A 14,835-nucleotide genomic window follows, 5' to 3' on the forward strand; every position below is an offset into this window, starting at 1 on the left:
GATTCTCTTTCATCCAAAAAACGCTTCATTAAATTTTCCGTGTAATAATAGACCATGGCACGCAAACGTCCATCTCTTATATCGCCCACTCGATACCCATCTGCCTCTTCGACATCTTCAGCGTCGAGTTGGCGCTGGTGAAGTTGAAGCCGTTGCCAAAGTCACCCGTCTGGGTGGTGAAATCACTCCGCTCGTTGAGGCTGTCGATGCGGCCCAGCAGGAATTCGAGCTGGCGGTAAGCGGCCGAAGGCTGATATTGCGGGACTGCGCATTCTCGTTAGCAACTGCAGTAAACGGTTTTCCCGTCTCAGGGTAGGTTTAGTGTTGGGACTTACCCATGTGACCGGACATGGAAACCTCGACCCAAGTCAGACCACGCTCAGTGTGCGCGGTGCCCATGATACCTGACGCCGCCAACGTGCTCGGCGAGACCTCTTCGTGGTAGGGGACAAAGAACGGCTCCGTCGGGGCAGTCTGGAAGCCCTGGGCGCCGCCCCACGTCATGTTCTGAATCATCAGCAGAGTGCCGTTGGCGATGAGGATGAAGTCGAGGTTGCCGTGGGCGATGATGGAGCGGCCGTTGGTGCGCTCGATGACGCTGGGCAGGATGGAGAGGCCCGAGGCCGGCGAGGTGTCGGTGTCAAGGACGCCGCTGGAGCACTCGGCCCACTCCTGCACAGGCGCATTGATGGCCTTCTGGACGTCGGTGCGGTTGAAATAGATGCCGGCCCCTTCAGGCACATAGTCAAAGCTTCCGGGGAACCCGAGTACGTCCCAGAGCAGAGGGCAAGTAGTCGCGACCTGGTAAATGTCGAAGCACGGGTTGACGCTGCTGACAGCGTAGTAGATGTCGTCCCACAGGTCACAGCCGGCAGCTTCGCCATCAACATTGGGAGGGGTCGGCAGAGGGCCAGTGGGAGGGAACGTCAGGTACGTGTTGAAGAAATCGGTGTAGCCACACTCATCAGCACGGTTGTGGATGTCGTCCGTGAAGGTCTTGTTGAGGTTGAACAGTGGTGCCCAGTAGTCAACGAAGGGAACAGCGGGGATCTGTTGCTGAACAACGTTGTATGAGGTGCTAGGATCGTAGATCAAGAAAGCTTGAGCATCGTAGTATGTCGTGTCGTTCTCGTTGAGCATGGCATCCTGCGAATAATGTCAGAAACGAAAATGACATGGGAACACGAATGCTGTAGCTTACGGTGATGTAAGGAACGTAGTAACCAGCGTACGACTCGCCGGCAATATACACCTTACGGCCGTGCAGGCCGAAGGTGTCGACGAAGTTCTTCCAGAAGCCAAGGAACTGAGCGGCGGCCTCCTCCTCGTTGGTCGCGGTGGGTTTACCCTGAGTGAAGCCAGTACCAACGGGTTGCTCGACCCAAACCATGCTTGTAAGATTGACCCAAGTCCAAGGGTTCTTGACGGGCTTGAAGGTGCCATACTGCCACAGAACAGGACCATTCTCCTGGAAGAAGCCCTCAAGAGACGAGCATCCAGGGCCACCTAGACACTATCGCATCAGATGCCGAGTTCCTCCCAGCTGGGCATTCAGACTTACCGTTGAGCCAGATGACAATCTCGTCGGTAGCAGCTTCGTTCTCAGACGGGAAAAACCAGAAGTAGAGCTCACTCGTCTCGTTCGCCTTGTCGGAAATGGGGAGCAGGCCGGCGTACGACTCGCCAACGTCGAAATCAACCTCGGGAATGGCGGAGCCATTGACCGCGAACTCTGAAGACACGTCTCAGCATTCATCCCGCGGGCCGCGAGGATTCCAGGTGTAGACTCACTTGTGGTGTTCGCACTCTGAGGAATGATGTAATCGGCGGCGCGCTTCTCGACCGGGGCAGAGAGCTTCTTCAGCAGATCGCCACGACGCGGGCGCGGCATCTCTGGCACCTTCACGCCCGCATACTGTGCGGACCTGGCCTCGACGAGGAAAGACGAGGCGGCGAGCGCACAAGCGCCGAAAAAGGTCGCGACGCGCATTTTGAAGCAACCTTGAGCGCTCGGTGTCAATTGAAAGAAAGACTGGAAGGCAGCGCTCGCAAAAGAGGGTCGCAGACAGCAGCGAAGGACGACGGTGGATGGTAGCGAAGGAGGTGAAGGGGAGAGAAAAGTAATGGGCCCCAGTGCATGTACCTATCCCGCACGGTGCTCGGGTGGAGAGACCAGATTATTTGCGCAGAGACAGGGATTCCAGCCAAGGCTTAGCCCTCTCAGGCAAGTAGCTTGGGGTGGCTTGTCTGTGCCTTCGCATGCCGCGAGCGACACTACTGAGGCTGGCCTGCATGGGATTGCTCCGGAGCGGAGGTGGGCGGTTCGGTTGACTGACCTGCAGCGATGATGACGCTTACCAAAGATAAGCCTTACACACTCTCATCCTGGAACACAAATCTTCGCACTGGCCGTTTATACGATTCGCTCCAACTAGAAGTACGAGACAGAGAGACAGACAGCGGGGCAGAATGGTCCGCCGTTTGCGCTGACTTTCGGCATCGGGCTCCTAAACGACTCGTACACCACCCAAGACTCAAGAAACATGCAGCAACCTCTCATCCAGATCTTCTCGGAGCGCGTCTCCTCCCGGGCGGCCGCTCACAGGATGCGCGTCACTCATCAGCTGCGCACGCGGCGTGGCACGACCTCCTGCCTGAAGCAGCAAGCCCAATTAGCCTCAACAACAGGACCATATTGAGACGGCGAATGGGAACCAACCTGCGCAAGCGGGGAGCGCGACGACGCGCCACCGACCGTCGGCGGCGGCGGCGGCGGCCACCGCTCCCCTCATGATCTCATCGTCCGCCAACCCAATCGCGGCGTTCCCGACCGGACGTCGCCATTGCCACAGCGCGGTCCCTGAGCATCACCCGTCATTCCAGTTCTCCACACGAGAAAAAGCTCGGGGCTTGTTTTTTTTATCTCCGCCCCACGCACCACACCCGCCGATAAGACCATTCCCAAACAAGCAGCTCCAAAAGACCACTAGTATCCCCCGGCCCCCCACTAATAACACGGCAGGGACGCGAAGCGAGGCGAGGCGACCTGGCGAACAATTCAGGTACCCGAAGTCCATGCGAGTGATTTTTCTCGCTCGTCGTTATTTTATTGGAGGAATGAACTCGCCGGAAATCTCCATATTATTGCGCTCCAACCCGTGTGACGAAAGCGCAGGGCCGATAAGGCGCGGGAAAACGTGATGGCGCGACGGGATGCTGCACTGCACGCAAGCTGTCCAAGCTTTGACAAGCAAAATGGAAAACACCGTCCTGACGCCTCGCCAAGCAGCTCTCCACCTAAGTTTGTCTCGGCACCTTGGGCGCGTCGGCTTGTTTTGCATCATGCCCTGCGGCCGGCCTGTTTTCTGCCGTCCGCCGCCGCTTTTCAAGAAAGAAGGATTGGGGCTGAGCGGGCTGAGCGGGCTGAGAGCCGGTGCTAGGTTGCGAATCCTGCCATTATGGTTAAAGCGACGTCCTGCTTTTTGCTGCCCCATCTCCGTAGTCCAGTCAAACTGAGCGTTCTGCGTCCTTGAACCTCCAGCGCCGTCGCAGCCCTCTTCAGAGAGCCCACTCCGTTCGCAACGTGTCTAGGTGCTTCGTCACTCATCGTCATGCATGGCTATTTCACTTCATCGCAGTCATGCTCGCTAGTTAACAGGCCTCATTTTCTAACAGTAGTTCTTCTCCTTCCTTATCTGCAAAGTGGCAGCGATCGTAAAATCATGAAGAACCGCGCACCGCCCATCACGCACCGCTTACTTCTGGCGGTAGCCGCCGTACCTGGTCTGGACTGCGAGCTTGAGAAGACGACTAAAGTCAGGAGTGCCCAGGCCAGTAACGGGATCCCATCCTTCCACCGCAGCCCATCCAGCGCCATCAACCTTTGGTGCGGGCAGTCCGGAGAATATATCCGTGCCAGTGCAGCCCGTCGACGTTCCATCGACAATGTCGGTCAAACCGCCCTTGCCAGTGCTGTACAGCCAAGGATTGAGCCACCCGAGAGGAGCCTGACCAGCTTCAACGCGAGCTGAGTTGAGAAGTGCGATGATGGACGCGAAAGTCGGTGCAGACGCTGAAGTGCCACCAACAAGACTCTGTAGTCCATTAATGACGACGCGGTACTGGCGGCCTTGAGCAGCAACATCGGGGAAGCCACGGCCCTGAGGATTGTACAAGTCGGTCCACTTATCGCCGAGAATCCCAAGATACTTGTTGATAGTATCATTCTGCCAGCTGGGACGCTCCCAGAGGTCGGAGAAGCCACCGGACGAGAAAGAAACAGCTCTCTCAGGCTCAATCTGGTAAGTACCGCCGACCGAGGTGGCATACGGGCACGAAGCGGGGAAGACCGGAAGGAAGCGCGTCGTGTTCTTGCCGTCGTTAGTCTGGCAGGCAGAGCCAGGTCCAGTGTCGCCCGACGAGAAAATGACCGAGACACCGCGAGACCCAAGCTGGCCGATCATATCGCATATAGTCCTGGCATAGCTGGCGGGAACACTCTGCTCATCTTCACCATACGAGGTGGAGAGGGTGGAAGGAAGCTCAGAGTCGGGTTTCTTCATCAGCTCGGTGAAGTACTCGAGGTAAGGCTCGTTGCTAGACACGTCAGGCTGGTCCAGATCAGGAACGAGAGGGCCACGACCAGAAGTGTAGAAGTATGTCACGTCCAGAGGGTAAACAAGCGGAAGAGTGTACTGGATATCCAGATTGGCCTCGGTAGCATCGTCGCTGCTATCTTGGGGAAGGCTGGAGCCGTTGATGGAGCCGAAACTGAAGCTCTTGCCTTTAGCGGCAGGCGCGTACGTGTCGATGAATTGAGCAAGGTCATCGTAACGAGCGTACTCCTCGAGGAAGCCCGAGACACCGAGGTAGGTCTGGTTGGCCTTGGGAGTGTAGCCCTCGATATTGTACAGGCTCTTCAGGCAATCGGGGGTAATGGTCGAGTTGCAGCTTGCGGAAACGTCATCCGCACTGGCCAAAGCATTGATGTCAAGTAATTTCTTATAATAGATCAAGCTCCTCTGGGGGCGAATCTGAGCAAAGCGAGTGGTGGGCTGGATCATGTTGATGAAGTCATGCAGCTCCGTGGGAATCGAGTACTCGAGAGTGCGAATGTTCTGGACGCTTTTGCGGATCTCACTGCGGTAGGTGTTGAACTTGGTAGCCATCATCTTCTCGGCTTGCGAGACAGTCGCGACGAAGTTGATCCACTCGCCGTCATCCTCGATAGCCTCACTCTCGATACCAGAGGTCTCGAGCCAAGCAATGATCGAGTCGGTGGCTTTGGCCTCAGGGCGGAGCATGTTCTTGAGCTCATCGCGCTTCAAGTGCTTGCCGTAGTTGGCAGAGCCCGGGGTGGAGATGTCCAGCAGAGTCTGCTCGAAAAGAGCGTGGTTAGGCTGGAGTAGTCATTAGCGTGTGTGCCTCGGGTGAAATGTGGTCTAAGTTGGGAAATGATGTGAAACGGGCGCAACATCGCATGACGATTGACGCAGCCAGCCGGTGTCACACGGCATATGCCTTGCGCACCGATTGGGTGAGAACAGGAATTTGTTTCGCGTACCTGTTTGACCGCGATCATGAACCGCAGCTTTTGAGCGGGGTCGGGAGAGCCAACTTGGGTCCAGCTCTCGGGCACCTCGCGCAGCTTCTCGAAGAGCTCGGTGGCAGAGAAGCTGAAACAGTTGACGGTGGCCACAACGGACAGCAGTCCGGCGAAGACAGTGGCAGCCCGCATGGTTGAACGAGAGCTCACCGGGAGGGTGAGGTGAAACACGGAATGAGGGAAAGAAAGACGGAGGGGGATGGCGCAGCGGAGGACGCGCCGACAGGTACGCGCAGAGAATGAGCACGGTTGAGTCGGTGGGCGGGCGTGGTGCAGGATGAGAAGCAGAAGATTGAAAGATGGCGGGCAAGATATATATCCTATGCGCGCGAATCCAGGGTCCACGCTAGGCTTGGCGCGTTTACGCACCAGAGCGGGCAGTCGCGACCTACTCGCGTGACAGCAGGTGGCCGGTGGCAGGCTGGTGGTCCTTCCCTGTTGGCTCAAGCCGCCGTGTCGATCACGGCTCGAGTGCTGCGCGACCATGCACCCTTGTGCCATCTGGCGGCTCACGTCCCTCCGTCCCACGCTCGCCCGCACGCCGCAAGGAGACAAAAGAAAAGATTGGAGGGGGTGCGGCCTTCCGCGCGCTGGGGAGCCGGCTTCCCGTGATTGGAGGGCCGTCGCGTTGCAGCATTTACGGTTCTGCAAATAGCGTTAGCGCACCTCATCCGCTCTTTGCGTCAAGGCGCTCCGACCCCTCCATTATTATCGTGCGCTACAGCTGCCTTTGGGAGGTACCCTACCCACAAGGCCCAACGGTTTTCGTTTTTTACGCAAGGTCCTCCCAGGAAGCTTCTGCTCTCGCACTTCTGCTCCCGCACTGACTGTGTAGCATGACGCCTCCCTTGCCACCGTCACATCCTTGCCAGATACCTACGCCGGCTCCGCAGTTTTTCATCTCTGTCCCAACATAGCACCACGATTCGGCCTTTGACTGCCGCAGTGTATCTAGGCATTCGAGCTTCACGAGAGCTGCAGGGTGAAATCGTAGAATTTCGCAAAGGTGACGTCAATCCTGGACCTGCTAAGAAGTTCATTGCCCAGAAGCTATCTTTTTCGCTTCCTTGGCGGGAGCTTGGTAGCCGGCTCGGCGTCTCCGAAATCAAACACGAACCCGCCAAGATCTGCCGATCCGGTCTCTGGTGATTTCTGCCTCTTTCCGGGAACCGTTGTTTGTTTTGGATCCTTCTGTGGCCCGGACTTTTCTTTTTGGTTTTCCGCAGTAGGGAACGTGGGCAGCTGTTCCTTCGGTGCTGCCCTCGGACTTTCGCGCCACCAATCCTCAGCGGCTGCCGCGAACTTACTCTTCGACTTTCCCAAAGCTTCGCTTGCGGTCCATCGTGTCTTCGGGTCCCATCTCAGAAGGCCGCTAAGAAATCTCACTGTTCCTTTGGTGGATCTTGAGAGGAACCATCGCTCAAGGTTATCAACGCGCCCATGAGGCATCGAGTCCCGCTGCCATTTGATCAAATCTGGACAGCCCATTGAAGACAAAGCCTTGACATCTCCAGGCGTGGGGCTACCCAAGAGCTTCACAATTTGAGAGAGCTGCTCCAGATCGTCGTTGCCGTCGAGAACCGGCATCTGAATCAGTAGCTCCCCGACGAATAAGCCGGCTGACCAGATATCAACCGAGCGCGTATAGCGACAACACCCTAGGAGGAGCTCCGGGGCACGGTACCAGACTGTGACGACACCAGGTGTGAGGGGCCTCGGCGCCCACTCGCGTGCCATGCCAAAGTCCGCTTTAGAGAGTTAGCAACTGCACCGTTCCCGGGCTGACACAGGTCTCTGGCCAGAAGTACCTATTTTCAGCAAGCCATTGGCAGTGAGAAGCACGTTATCCATCTTGATGTCTCTGGGAATGGTTAAAAAACGAGGCGCAAAGCCGCAAGCGGATACGAGCACACCTGTGGATTATGTCTTTCCTGTGGAGATACTCGAGGCCTTCGAGCAGTTGGCGGGTAAGACACTTTACTAAGAAATGGTGTCAGCCACGGGCTGCATCACAAGACCGAAGTGGCACGGGGACGAACGAACCTTGAGCCAAGCTGAAGTGGACTTTGTGCACATCGAGGAGGCTTGCCAAATCCTATCGAACAGCCTGGCAAAAAGCCCCGCCATGCGGCAGAGGCAAGGTAAGCCAGCGCGATACTATCCCGAGTCCTCAAGCATGCAGCTGGCATGGACCACCAACCTGCTCGCAGTATTCCATGACCATGTACACATCTTCCAACAAGGTGTCGTCCACAGCGACTTCGAGGACACTGATTATATTCTGGTGGCGCAGGGTACGAAGGATCGATATTTCGCGTAGCGCCGTAAGCGGGATACCGTTGCTGCGCTCGTGTTCAAGGATGCGGACTTGCTTCAGGGCGACGACAGAGCCATCGCGCCTATGGCGGGCGCGAGAGACGATGCCGTAGGCTGTGAGCATGCAGCCCACCGTCAGCTAAGCCGTCCCAGATATCGTGAGTAGGAAAAGAAAGTTACGCACCACCTTCGCCAATGGCGTCAAGTCTCTCGTAAGAGGCAATCGAAGAGCAGTTGCCTAGGTGCAAGTCAGCTAGGAAGGCAGAGGGCTGTAGGAGCGGGAAGGACATACCCAGGAAGCCGTGGTCGAGAGTGATACCAGTCTTGTCGCCCGTGACCAACAGTTGGTCGACGCAATCATGCGGATCACCCATTGTTGCATGGTGCAGCCGATGGTCGAGGTGGTGACTGTCATTCTGCAACAGCGATCGGGATCGGCGGCGGAGAGAGACCGGCAGCACTCCGGCTAAACACTCATCACTGTGGCACCTCCGCGGGGAACCGTCCCCTCCTTGCAGGCGGGACTCACCACCTGTCTTGGATTCTATTTTCGCGGAGCCTGGGCGGAGCACCAGAATTCCACTATTGGATTCCAGAGAAAAGGCCGTCGACACCCATGCTCGACCAAGCAGCATGCCACGGTCGCGGTCAGCCCAGTCGGCCACACGTACCTCAAGCTCCAGCTGCAAGCTGCTTGAGCTTTATCAGCTTGGAGAGCTACCGCATCGCCACTTCTTGCCGGGATTTCGACGAGAGAGCACGCGAAGTAGACAGTGGGTGTCTTTGTAAGGCATTGCTTAACGCTCAAAAGCTTTGAACATTACACTCAAGCATTCCCGGAGCATGGATGAAAAAAGAGCGCAGCTGGAATTTGCGTCGGACCTGACGAAGCTCCTCCCAGACGTCTGAAGTTAGCTAGCTACCGCCGCACAATCCGCTTTAGGCCATTTAGCCGGCACTCAGCCGTGAGCCGAGATTTTCACACGAGTGTCCCCAATCCCCATGCTAGGTAATGATAGGGCCAGGACTTTGCCCAACCCATCAATCCCGACACTACAGATATCCATCGCACATCTCCATGTTTGTGCTCCAATCACTATTCTAGGCTTGCTGTGGTCATAGCGATACCGAGCAAACCGACAACAAGATCGAAACGAGCCCTCGCAGACGAGCCCTCTCAAACTTGACCCCGCGCGCGAACTTGACCCCGCGTCGAACTTGACCCCGCGAACGTGACCTGATCTCTCAAACTCGGCCCCTCGGAACTTGACCTCTCAAACCTCACCTCTCGAGCTTCACTCTCCGTTCGACCATACGCAATTGAACGTGTGAGGATTCACGCTTGGCGAATCTTTGTCAGCTGCGATAGTGTGTCAGCTTCCGACCGCCTTATCGGCAGCAGTGGGTAGTTGCCGGCCAGATAGGTTATCACTGCGGCATTCCCTACCAATGCCTGCGCTGACAACTGGACATGCATAGCCACCCAGGAGCGGGGCTTTGTGGCCAGCTGCGAACTCGGATTAAGCGGTGCATCTGTTCCGCGAGTGAATTGCAAGATTTAAGGCCTGTTGGTATTCAGATTCATGAGCGCTTGATCCTAGGGGTTTTGTCTGGCCTGAGTCATGGCAAACACCGAGACTTTCCGACCAAGAGAGTCAAGCGATCAACAGGAACAGGTGAAGATCGGATAGGCTACGGAACCCGACCATGCAAACCCGGCGAAGCAATGTCCGGCCACTTGCCGTGTCTGCGGCAGGATTCCTGCGTTTCATTGGACAACACACGATGACTGGCATCAACAATCATCGTGATGGCCTGTTGTGCTCGTCAGCTTGGGCCGCTCATTGGGCCGCGGTCCGGAGCTCTCGCAAAGCTAAAAGAAGTGTCTCCCGCAAGCCACGGCCGCCATTCTCAGTCAGTCGCCTTGCCGCCTCCGGGTCCTGACGAGTATGGCTTTGACTTACAGCATGACGGCCTTTGCCTACTACTCCGCTCTTCTTGCTGTATTTGCTTCGCTAAGCAATGCCGCATTGTCCTCTACAGGCTTCACCGTTAGCCTAGATGGTGTTCCCTACTACATTACTCCAGATGCGGTAGCTACTATCAACATGACGACGAGCTTTCGCAATAGCGCCAAGTCATCAGGATTTTTTACTCCAATCACAGTCATGAAAACCGATGACGCTGCCTTTTCCGGCGACATCTTCAATTCGCTCGTATCGAACTGGACAGGAGTGGACGATGTTTTCCAGAGTGGCTTTCTACAAGGTAGGTCCGCGAATCCGCGGCAGTTGCGATGCTGACTTGCGGCAGGCGTCTACATGCAATACACCGGGTCCGCATATTCGAGGGCCAAGCAGGCCATCGAGCTCAGCCTTGCCAACGCACCCGTTTTGACTGCCCGGGTCGACGCAGCCAATGCCATTCCAGAAGGGCCGTACTTCGTCTCTTCCTCAGGTGACCTCTATCAGCCATGGCGTCTTTATTCTGACATCATGGGTGCGTTCTCGGAGAGCACCATTCCAAATGCAGACGGAAGTTTTGGTGTACTTCCTGCAAATATACAGGGCCAATCGCTTGCCGTTGCCGTTCCCTCTCGCCTATCCTACACGAAGACTCCCGAGAAGCCTCTCGCTGGTGTCCGGCTCGGGGTAAAAGACATCTATGATGTTGCCGGGATAAAAACGGGCAACGGCAACCGCGCCTGGTATCACTTCTATCCGGAGGCCAACAAGACTGCTTTAGCCGTCCAGAGACTGGCGGATGCCGGTGCTATCATTGTAGGCAAGATGAAGACTTCTCAATTTGCCAATGGCGAGAGTGCGACTGCCGACTGGGTCGACTATCACGCGCCCTTCAATCCCCGCGGGGATGGGTACCAGCAGCCTTCGTCCTCATCCTCAGGCCCTGGCGCTGGCGAGGGTGCTTATGAATGGCTCGACATCACACTCGGAAGTGACACTGGTGGCTCCGTCCGCGGCCCCTCCCAATCCCAAGGTCTGTTCGGCAACCGTCCTTCTCATGGACTCGTGGAGCTCACCAACGTCATGCCTCTTGCGCCTGAGCTGGACACCGCTGGCTTACTTTGCCGTGACCCCGCTATTTGGACCGCTGCGGCGCAGGCCATGTACTCCGACAACATTACCATCTCTTCGTCCTACCCGAAGAAGATCCTGCTTGCTGATTTTCCCACCGAGGCTGGCGAGTACGAAAGTGACGCTCTATTGCTAGACTTTGTCAGCAAACTCTCCTCCTTCCTCGGCGCCAACGCCACCGCTTTCAACATGAGCGAAGCATGGGCGACAGACAACCCGGACACAACCCCGGTCGACGAGCTTCTCAACACGACGTACCCGCTCCTCATCGCCAAAGAGCAGACCCAGCTCGTGCGCGATCCCTGGTACGCCGAGTACGCGGCCGCCAACGACGGGCGTCTTCCTTTCGTGAATCCGGCGCCGTTGGCACGCTGGTCGTATGGCGACAATTCGTCAGCGACGATCGCGGAGGCGGTGGCCAATAAGACGCAGTTCATGGCGTGGTTCAACAGCAGCGTGCTCGCGCCCGACGCCGAGACGTGCTCGAGTAGCCTGCTGCTCTACATCGGCAGCACCGAGGCGGACATCGCTTACCGTAACTTGTACCTCAGCCCACCATCCATTCCATTTGGCTTCAGCTCGTCGCGCATCTCGGTATTCTCCGAGGCGCCGGATATGGTGGTGCCGATTGGCCAGGCGAGCTATTTCTCAAGCATCACAAACCATACAGAGATACTTCCGGTAACGGTTGATTTCATGGCGGCGAAAGGGTGCGATGGGATGGTATTCTCGCTCGTGGAGGACTTGGTGGCCGAGGGGATTATCAGCGTGAGCAAAGCGGGCAGAACAAACGTGGATGGTGGACAGATCCTGTTCAGGCGAAGTGAGGTCGGGCAGTGAGATGACGGTGCGGTCGGCTCCGCGGTATCATACAAGCTCATTCATGCATCTAGTGGCTCGTCATTAATAGCGTAGAGCAGTAGTGTAGACAGATCATTGCAACTTCTGTGCAAACTCACTTACATAGAGTGTCGAAGCCAAGACCCGACCGTGAATGTGAGGCTTGGATGCGGAACAATTCATCCAGATATTGGATTCAAACATACGCTTGCACGAGGTCTGTAGCGGACTGAGAATTTCTGGAACAAGTGTGGGCGGGATGGTGTGCTGGTTTATCAACCATATAAAGGATGATGTAGTACTACTGAGCTGCCAGCGGTTTCGCGAGGGTCGCAAGAAGTCCGCGCCTACCAATGCGGACAGTTCCAGCAAAGGGTCGGACACTGTGGCGGCGGCGCGCAAGGTACGCGTACCTTCCACTTGTGTGATTGCCCGTGTTGGAAGGCGCATCCCACCCAGCTCTTCTCTTGGCTTCCGACTTCTCTTTACACCAAAGCTACCACCAAACACCTCGACAACAGCAAACCCTGACAGCGCCTTTACCCTCAGAAGCGCTGGCTGGGTACCGGACCACCTTTCACCCTCCATTACCTGGTACCATGGATCAGACGGATGATCACGGAGCGTTGCTCGCTGGGCGCTCAGCAAGCTCAGCGTCGACGGGCCTTCCTGCCGCCTACCCTCTACCGCAACAGGGAAGCCAGTTCATCACGTCACCAGCCAATAGCGACAAGACCGAAGCTTTCGTCGACCGTCTACGCAGTGAAGCCGCTTACGGAGTCAAGCACTTTGCCGATCTCCCACACTATGCTGGCTCCACAAAGACCGCAATAGCCCTGACTCTGTTGGCCTACACTGCAGGCAAGCGCGATGGTCTGAAGCCCAGAGCCGATCGGATGAGCGCGATCAGCAACGAACTGAACCGGACGAGGTACGAGCTTGCGAGGAGAGAACTGGAACAGGAAGATACCATCAAGAAGCTTGAGGTCGATCTACGCTGGGCAAAGTTCCAGCTTGCGAAGAAGGATGACAAAGACAAAGAGATCCAAGCATTAAATTTGGAGCTTAAGAATGTGGAGAAGAAAAAGGAAAATGAGGTACCATCGGCCAATGGCTTCAATGGTGCTACCAAGATGGATGATCTCTCAAATGCCAATGCCACGATCGAGGAGGCCCAGAGGAAGATCCATGCTCTGGAGGAAGCTTTCAATGTGATGGAGCAGGGTCTTGTTGCAGAAAACAAGGTTCTTCGCTCCAAACTTGAAGATCTGCAAGAGCGCCCGACCACAAAGGCCGAAACGAACCACGAGAAATCCCAGAGACTGTACGAGCAGGAGGCCCAAAGGGAGATTGAAAGGCTTAAGAGTGAAAACAAAGAAGAGATGAAGCTCATTAAGGAGAAGATCCAGACCCTCATCGACGAGAACATTGCACTGAGCGAGGAAAACGACGACCTCAGCGCCAAGAATGTGGTCTTAAGTGCCGAAAACGGAAAGCTCAGTCAAATTTCGAACCACACTGTTCAAGAAACCTGCTTTAAAGATGAGAAAAGTCAAATGGAGAACCGCATCGAGACCCTCAAGAAGGAAAAAGGACTTCAACACCAGCTGCTTAAGAAGCAGCACGCCTCAATTGGCCAGATGGAGTCAAAGATCGCAGGTTTCGAGAAAAGGGTCAAACAGAACGAGGATCGAATGAAGAACGAGATCCACGACCTGCAGAAAAAGCTTGCTACAGTTGAACCGCTCACGCGATTCATCGCAGAACGCGATTTCTCCGATGAGAAGCGCCTGGCACTTAGCTGGGATGAGATGACTTACGCTATGCGGGCGGCTGCCGCCGGCGTTTGTCCTCAGTCCAAACGCATTCTTCCAGGTGGCTTCGCCTACATCGTCGAAGAGACTTTGAAGCAAGGATCTACAGACCTTGTAAGATACTCCAAGTGCAGCGCGGGGCGCTTCGTTCTTCAATACGACTTCTTCGAGGCCGTGGGTGCCATTGTTGAGAACATTCTCTGGGAAGCTCAGAAGTTCCCCAGCGTCCGCAATCAGCTTAATATTGATTCTCTGAACATCCAGAGAGCCTTGCTAAAAAGGAACGTGTAGCCCAATTCAACGTGGCTTCAGCGGCGGTGCTACAGCAAACCAGGTGCTTCAGCGTTAAACGATTTAACTACTTCGGTTCATTCTAGCACGGTGTTGCTTAACTCATCGGGAAATTCCACTTTTCTGAAGTCTCGATAGTGGCTAGCATGTCTAGTCACTTACTAGTTTCACGGCTCTGTATCCTTTTTCTCTGTTCTACTCGACAGCTCTTTTCGCTTTCCACTAGTTCTGAACACATTGTGGACATGGAAACGCGGAACGTGGGTTCGACCGGGGCAGACATACAGGGGTCGTCTGATTTTGTTTAAAGAGAGGAAGACTGCCGGTATCTGGTAGCTATAGCCATGATTTTTCGGGAATGGATACTTCATTCAATTTGAGTTCGTGACTTTCCTTGCAGAAATTGTACGTGCGCTACCATGGATGAGCCATAGTCGGACCTTATCTAGAATCCCTTGGTTAAGACAGTAGAGCCAACATCCGCCCAACAACCCTTTCTCCGTGTAAACTCTCCATCTGCCTACCTCTAAATTAAATAAAAAAAATGTAGTGGATCTGCAAGTAGGAAGTTTCGTTCACGCAGTGTTGCGATGCCATTTACGCAACGGATGGACATGCTAGAGAAGGAGCTCTCTGTTGCTTCACTATCCTTCATGCACCTCAATAGATTCAAATCTTTACAAACACTCGAGAGAGAAAAAGTGACATATTGAACGATGTTTTCCGCCACATGGCCAGGGTCCAGCTAGTGTCGCGTGCGCGCCCGGGCGACCGCAGCGACCAATCGCGCAGCAAAACCCGCGCACAGACGACAGTTTTCTCTCTGTTCGTCGACAATCAAACTCACGCCGCAGCCTCGAGAGCCGTCCCGCCC

At 55.5% G+C, this 14,835-nt stretch overlaps 5 protein-coding genes across 5 annotated transcripts; 2 read left to right on the top strand and 3 right to left on the bottom strand.

The window, feature by feature from the left end:
- Positions 1–76: 76 nt before the first annotated feature.
- On the bottom strand, positions 77–1,990 carry BKCO1_4500047 (carboxypeptidase cpdS; the record flags this gene model as incomplete). The annotated part of the gene is made up of 5 exons (XM_020276207.1): positions 77–264; positions 336–1,146; positions 1,202–1,506; positions 1,562–1,732; positions 1,792–1,990. 5 exons carry the CDS (start codon positions 1,988–1,990, stop codon positions 77–79), a joined length of 1,674 nt encoding a protein of 557 aa, XP_020127949.1.
- A 1,765-nt stretch (positions 1,991–3,755) lies between these two features.
- BKCO1_4500048 (tripeptidyl peptidase sed3) lies at positions 3,756–5,737 on the bottom strand (the record flags this gene model as incomplete). Its single annotated transcript, XM_020276208.1, has 2 exons — positions 3,756–5,399; positions 5,564–5,737. The coding sequence occupies 2 exons, from the start codon at positions 5,735–5,737 to the stop codon at positions 3,756–3,758; spliced, it is 1,818 nt and encodes a 605-aa protein (XP_020127950.1).
- Positions 5,738–6,655: 918 nt separating this feature from the next.
- Positions 6,656–8,295, bottom strand: BKCO1_4500049 (cyclin-dependent kinase 10-like; the record flags this gene model as incomplete). The annotated part of the gene is made up of 7 exons (XM_020276209.1): positions 6,656–7,353; positions 7,414–7,466; positions 7,519–7,585; positions 7,649–7,700; positions 7,806–8,035; positions 8,106–8,159; positions 8,214–8,295. 7 exons carry the CDS (start codon positions 8,293–8,295, stop codon positions 6,656–6,658), a joined length of 1,236 nt encoding a protein of 411 aa, XP_020127951.1.
- A 1,575-nt stretch (positions 8,296–9,870) lies between these two features.
- Positions 9,871–11,856, top strand: BKCO1_4500050 (glutamyl-trna amidotransferase; the record flags this gene model as incomplete). The annotated part of the gene is made up of 2 exons (XM_020276211.1): positions 9,871–10,189; positions 10,235–11,856. 2 exons carry the CDS (start codon positions 9,871–9,873, stop codon positions 11,854–11,856), a joined length of 1,941 nt encoding a protein of 646 aa, XP_020128004.1.
- Positions 11,857–12,455: 599 nt separating this feature from the next.
- On the top strand, positions 12,456–13,961 carry BKCO1_4500051 (uncharacterized protein; the record flags this gene model as incomplete). The annotated part of the gene is made up of 1 exon (XM_020276212.1): positions 12,456–13,961. The coding sequence occupies one exon, from the start codon at positions 12,456–12,458 to the stop codon at positions 13,959–13,961; it is 1,506 nt and encodes a 501-aa protein (XP_020128003.1).
- Positions 13,962–14,835: the final 874 nt, after the last annotated feature.

Source organism: Diplodia corticola (genome assembly GCF_001883845.1).
Source record: "Diplodia corticola strain CBS 112549 chromosome Unknown scaffold45, whole genome shotgun sequence".
Classification (NCBI taxonomy): Eukaryota; Fungi; Ascomycota; class Dothideomycetes; order Botryosphaeriales; family Botryosphaeriaceae; genus Diplodia; species Diplodia corticola.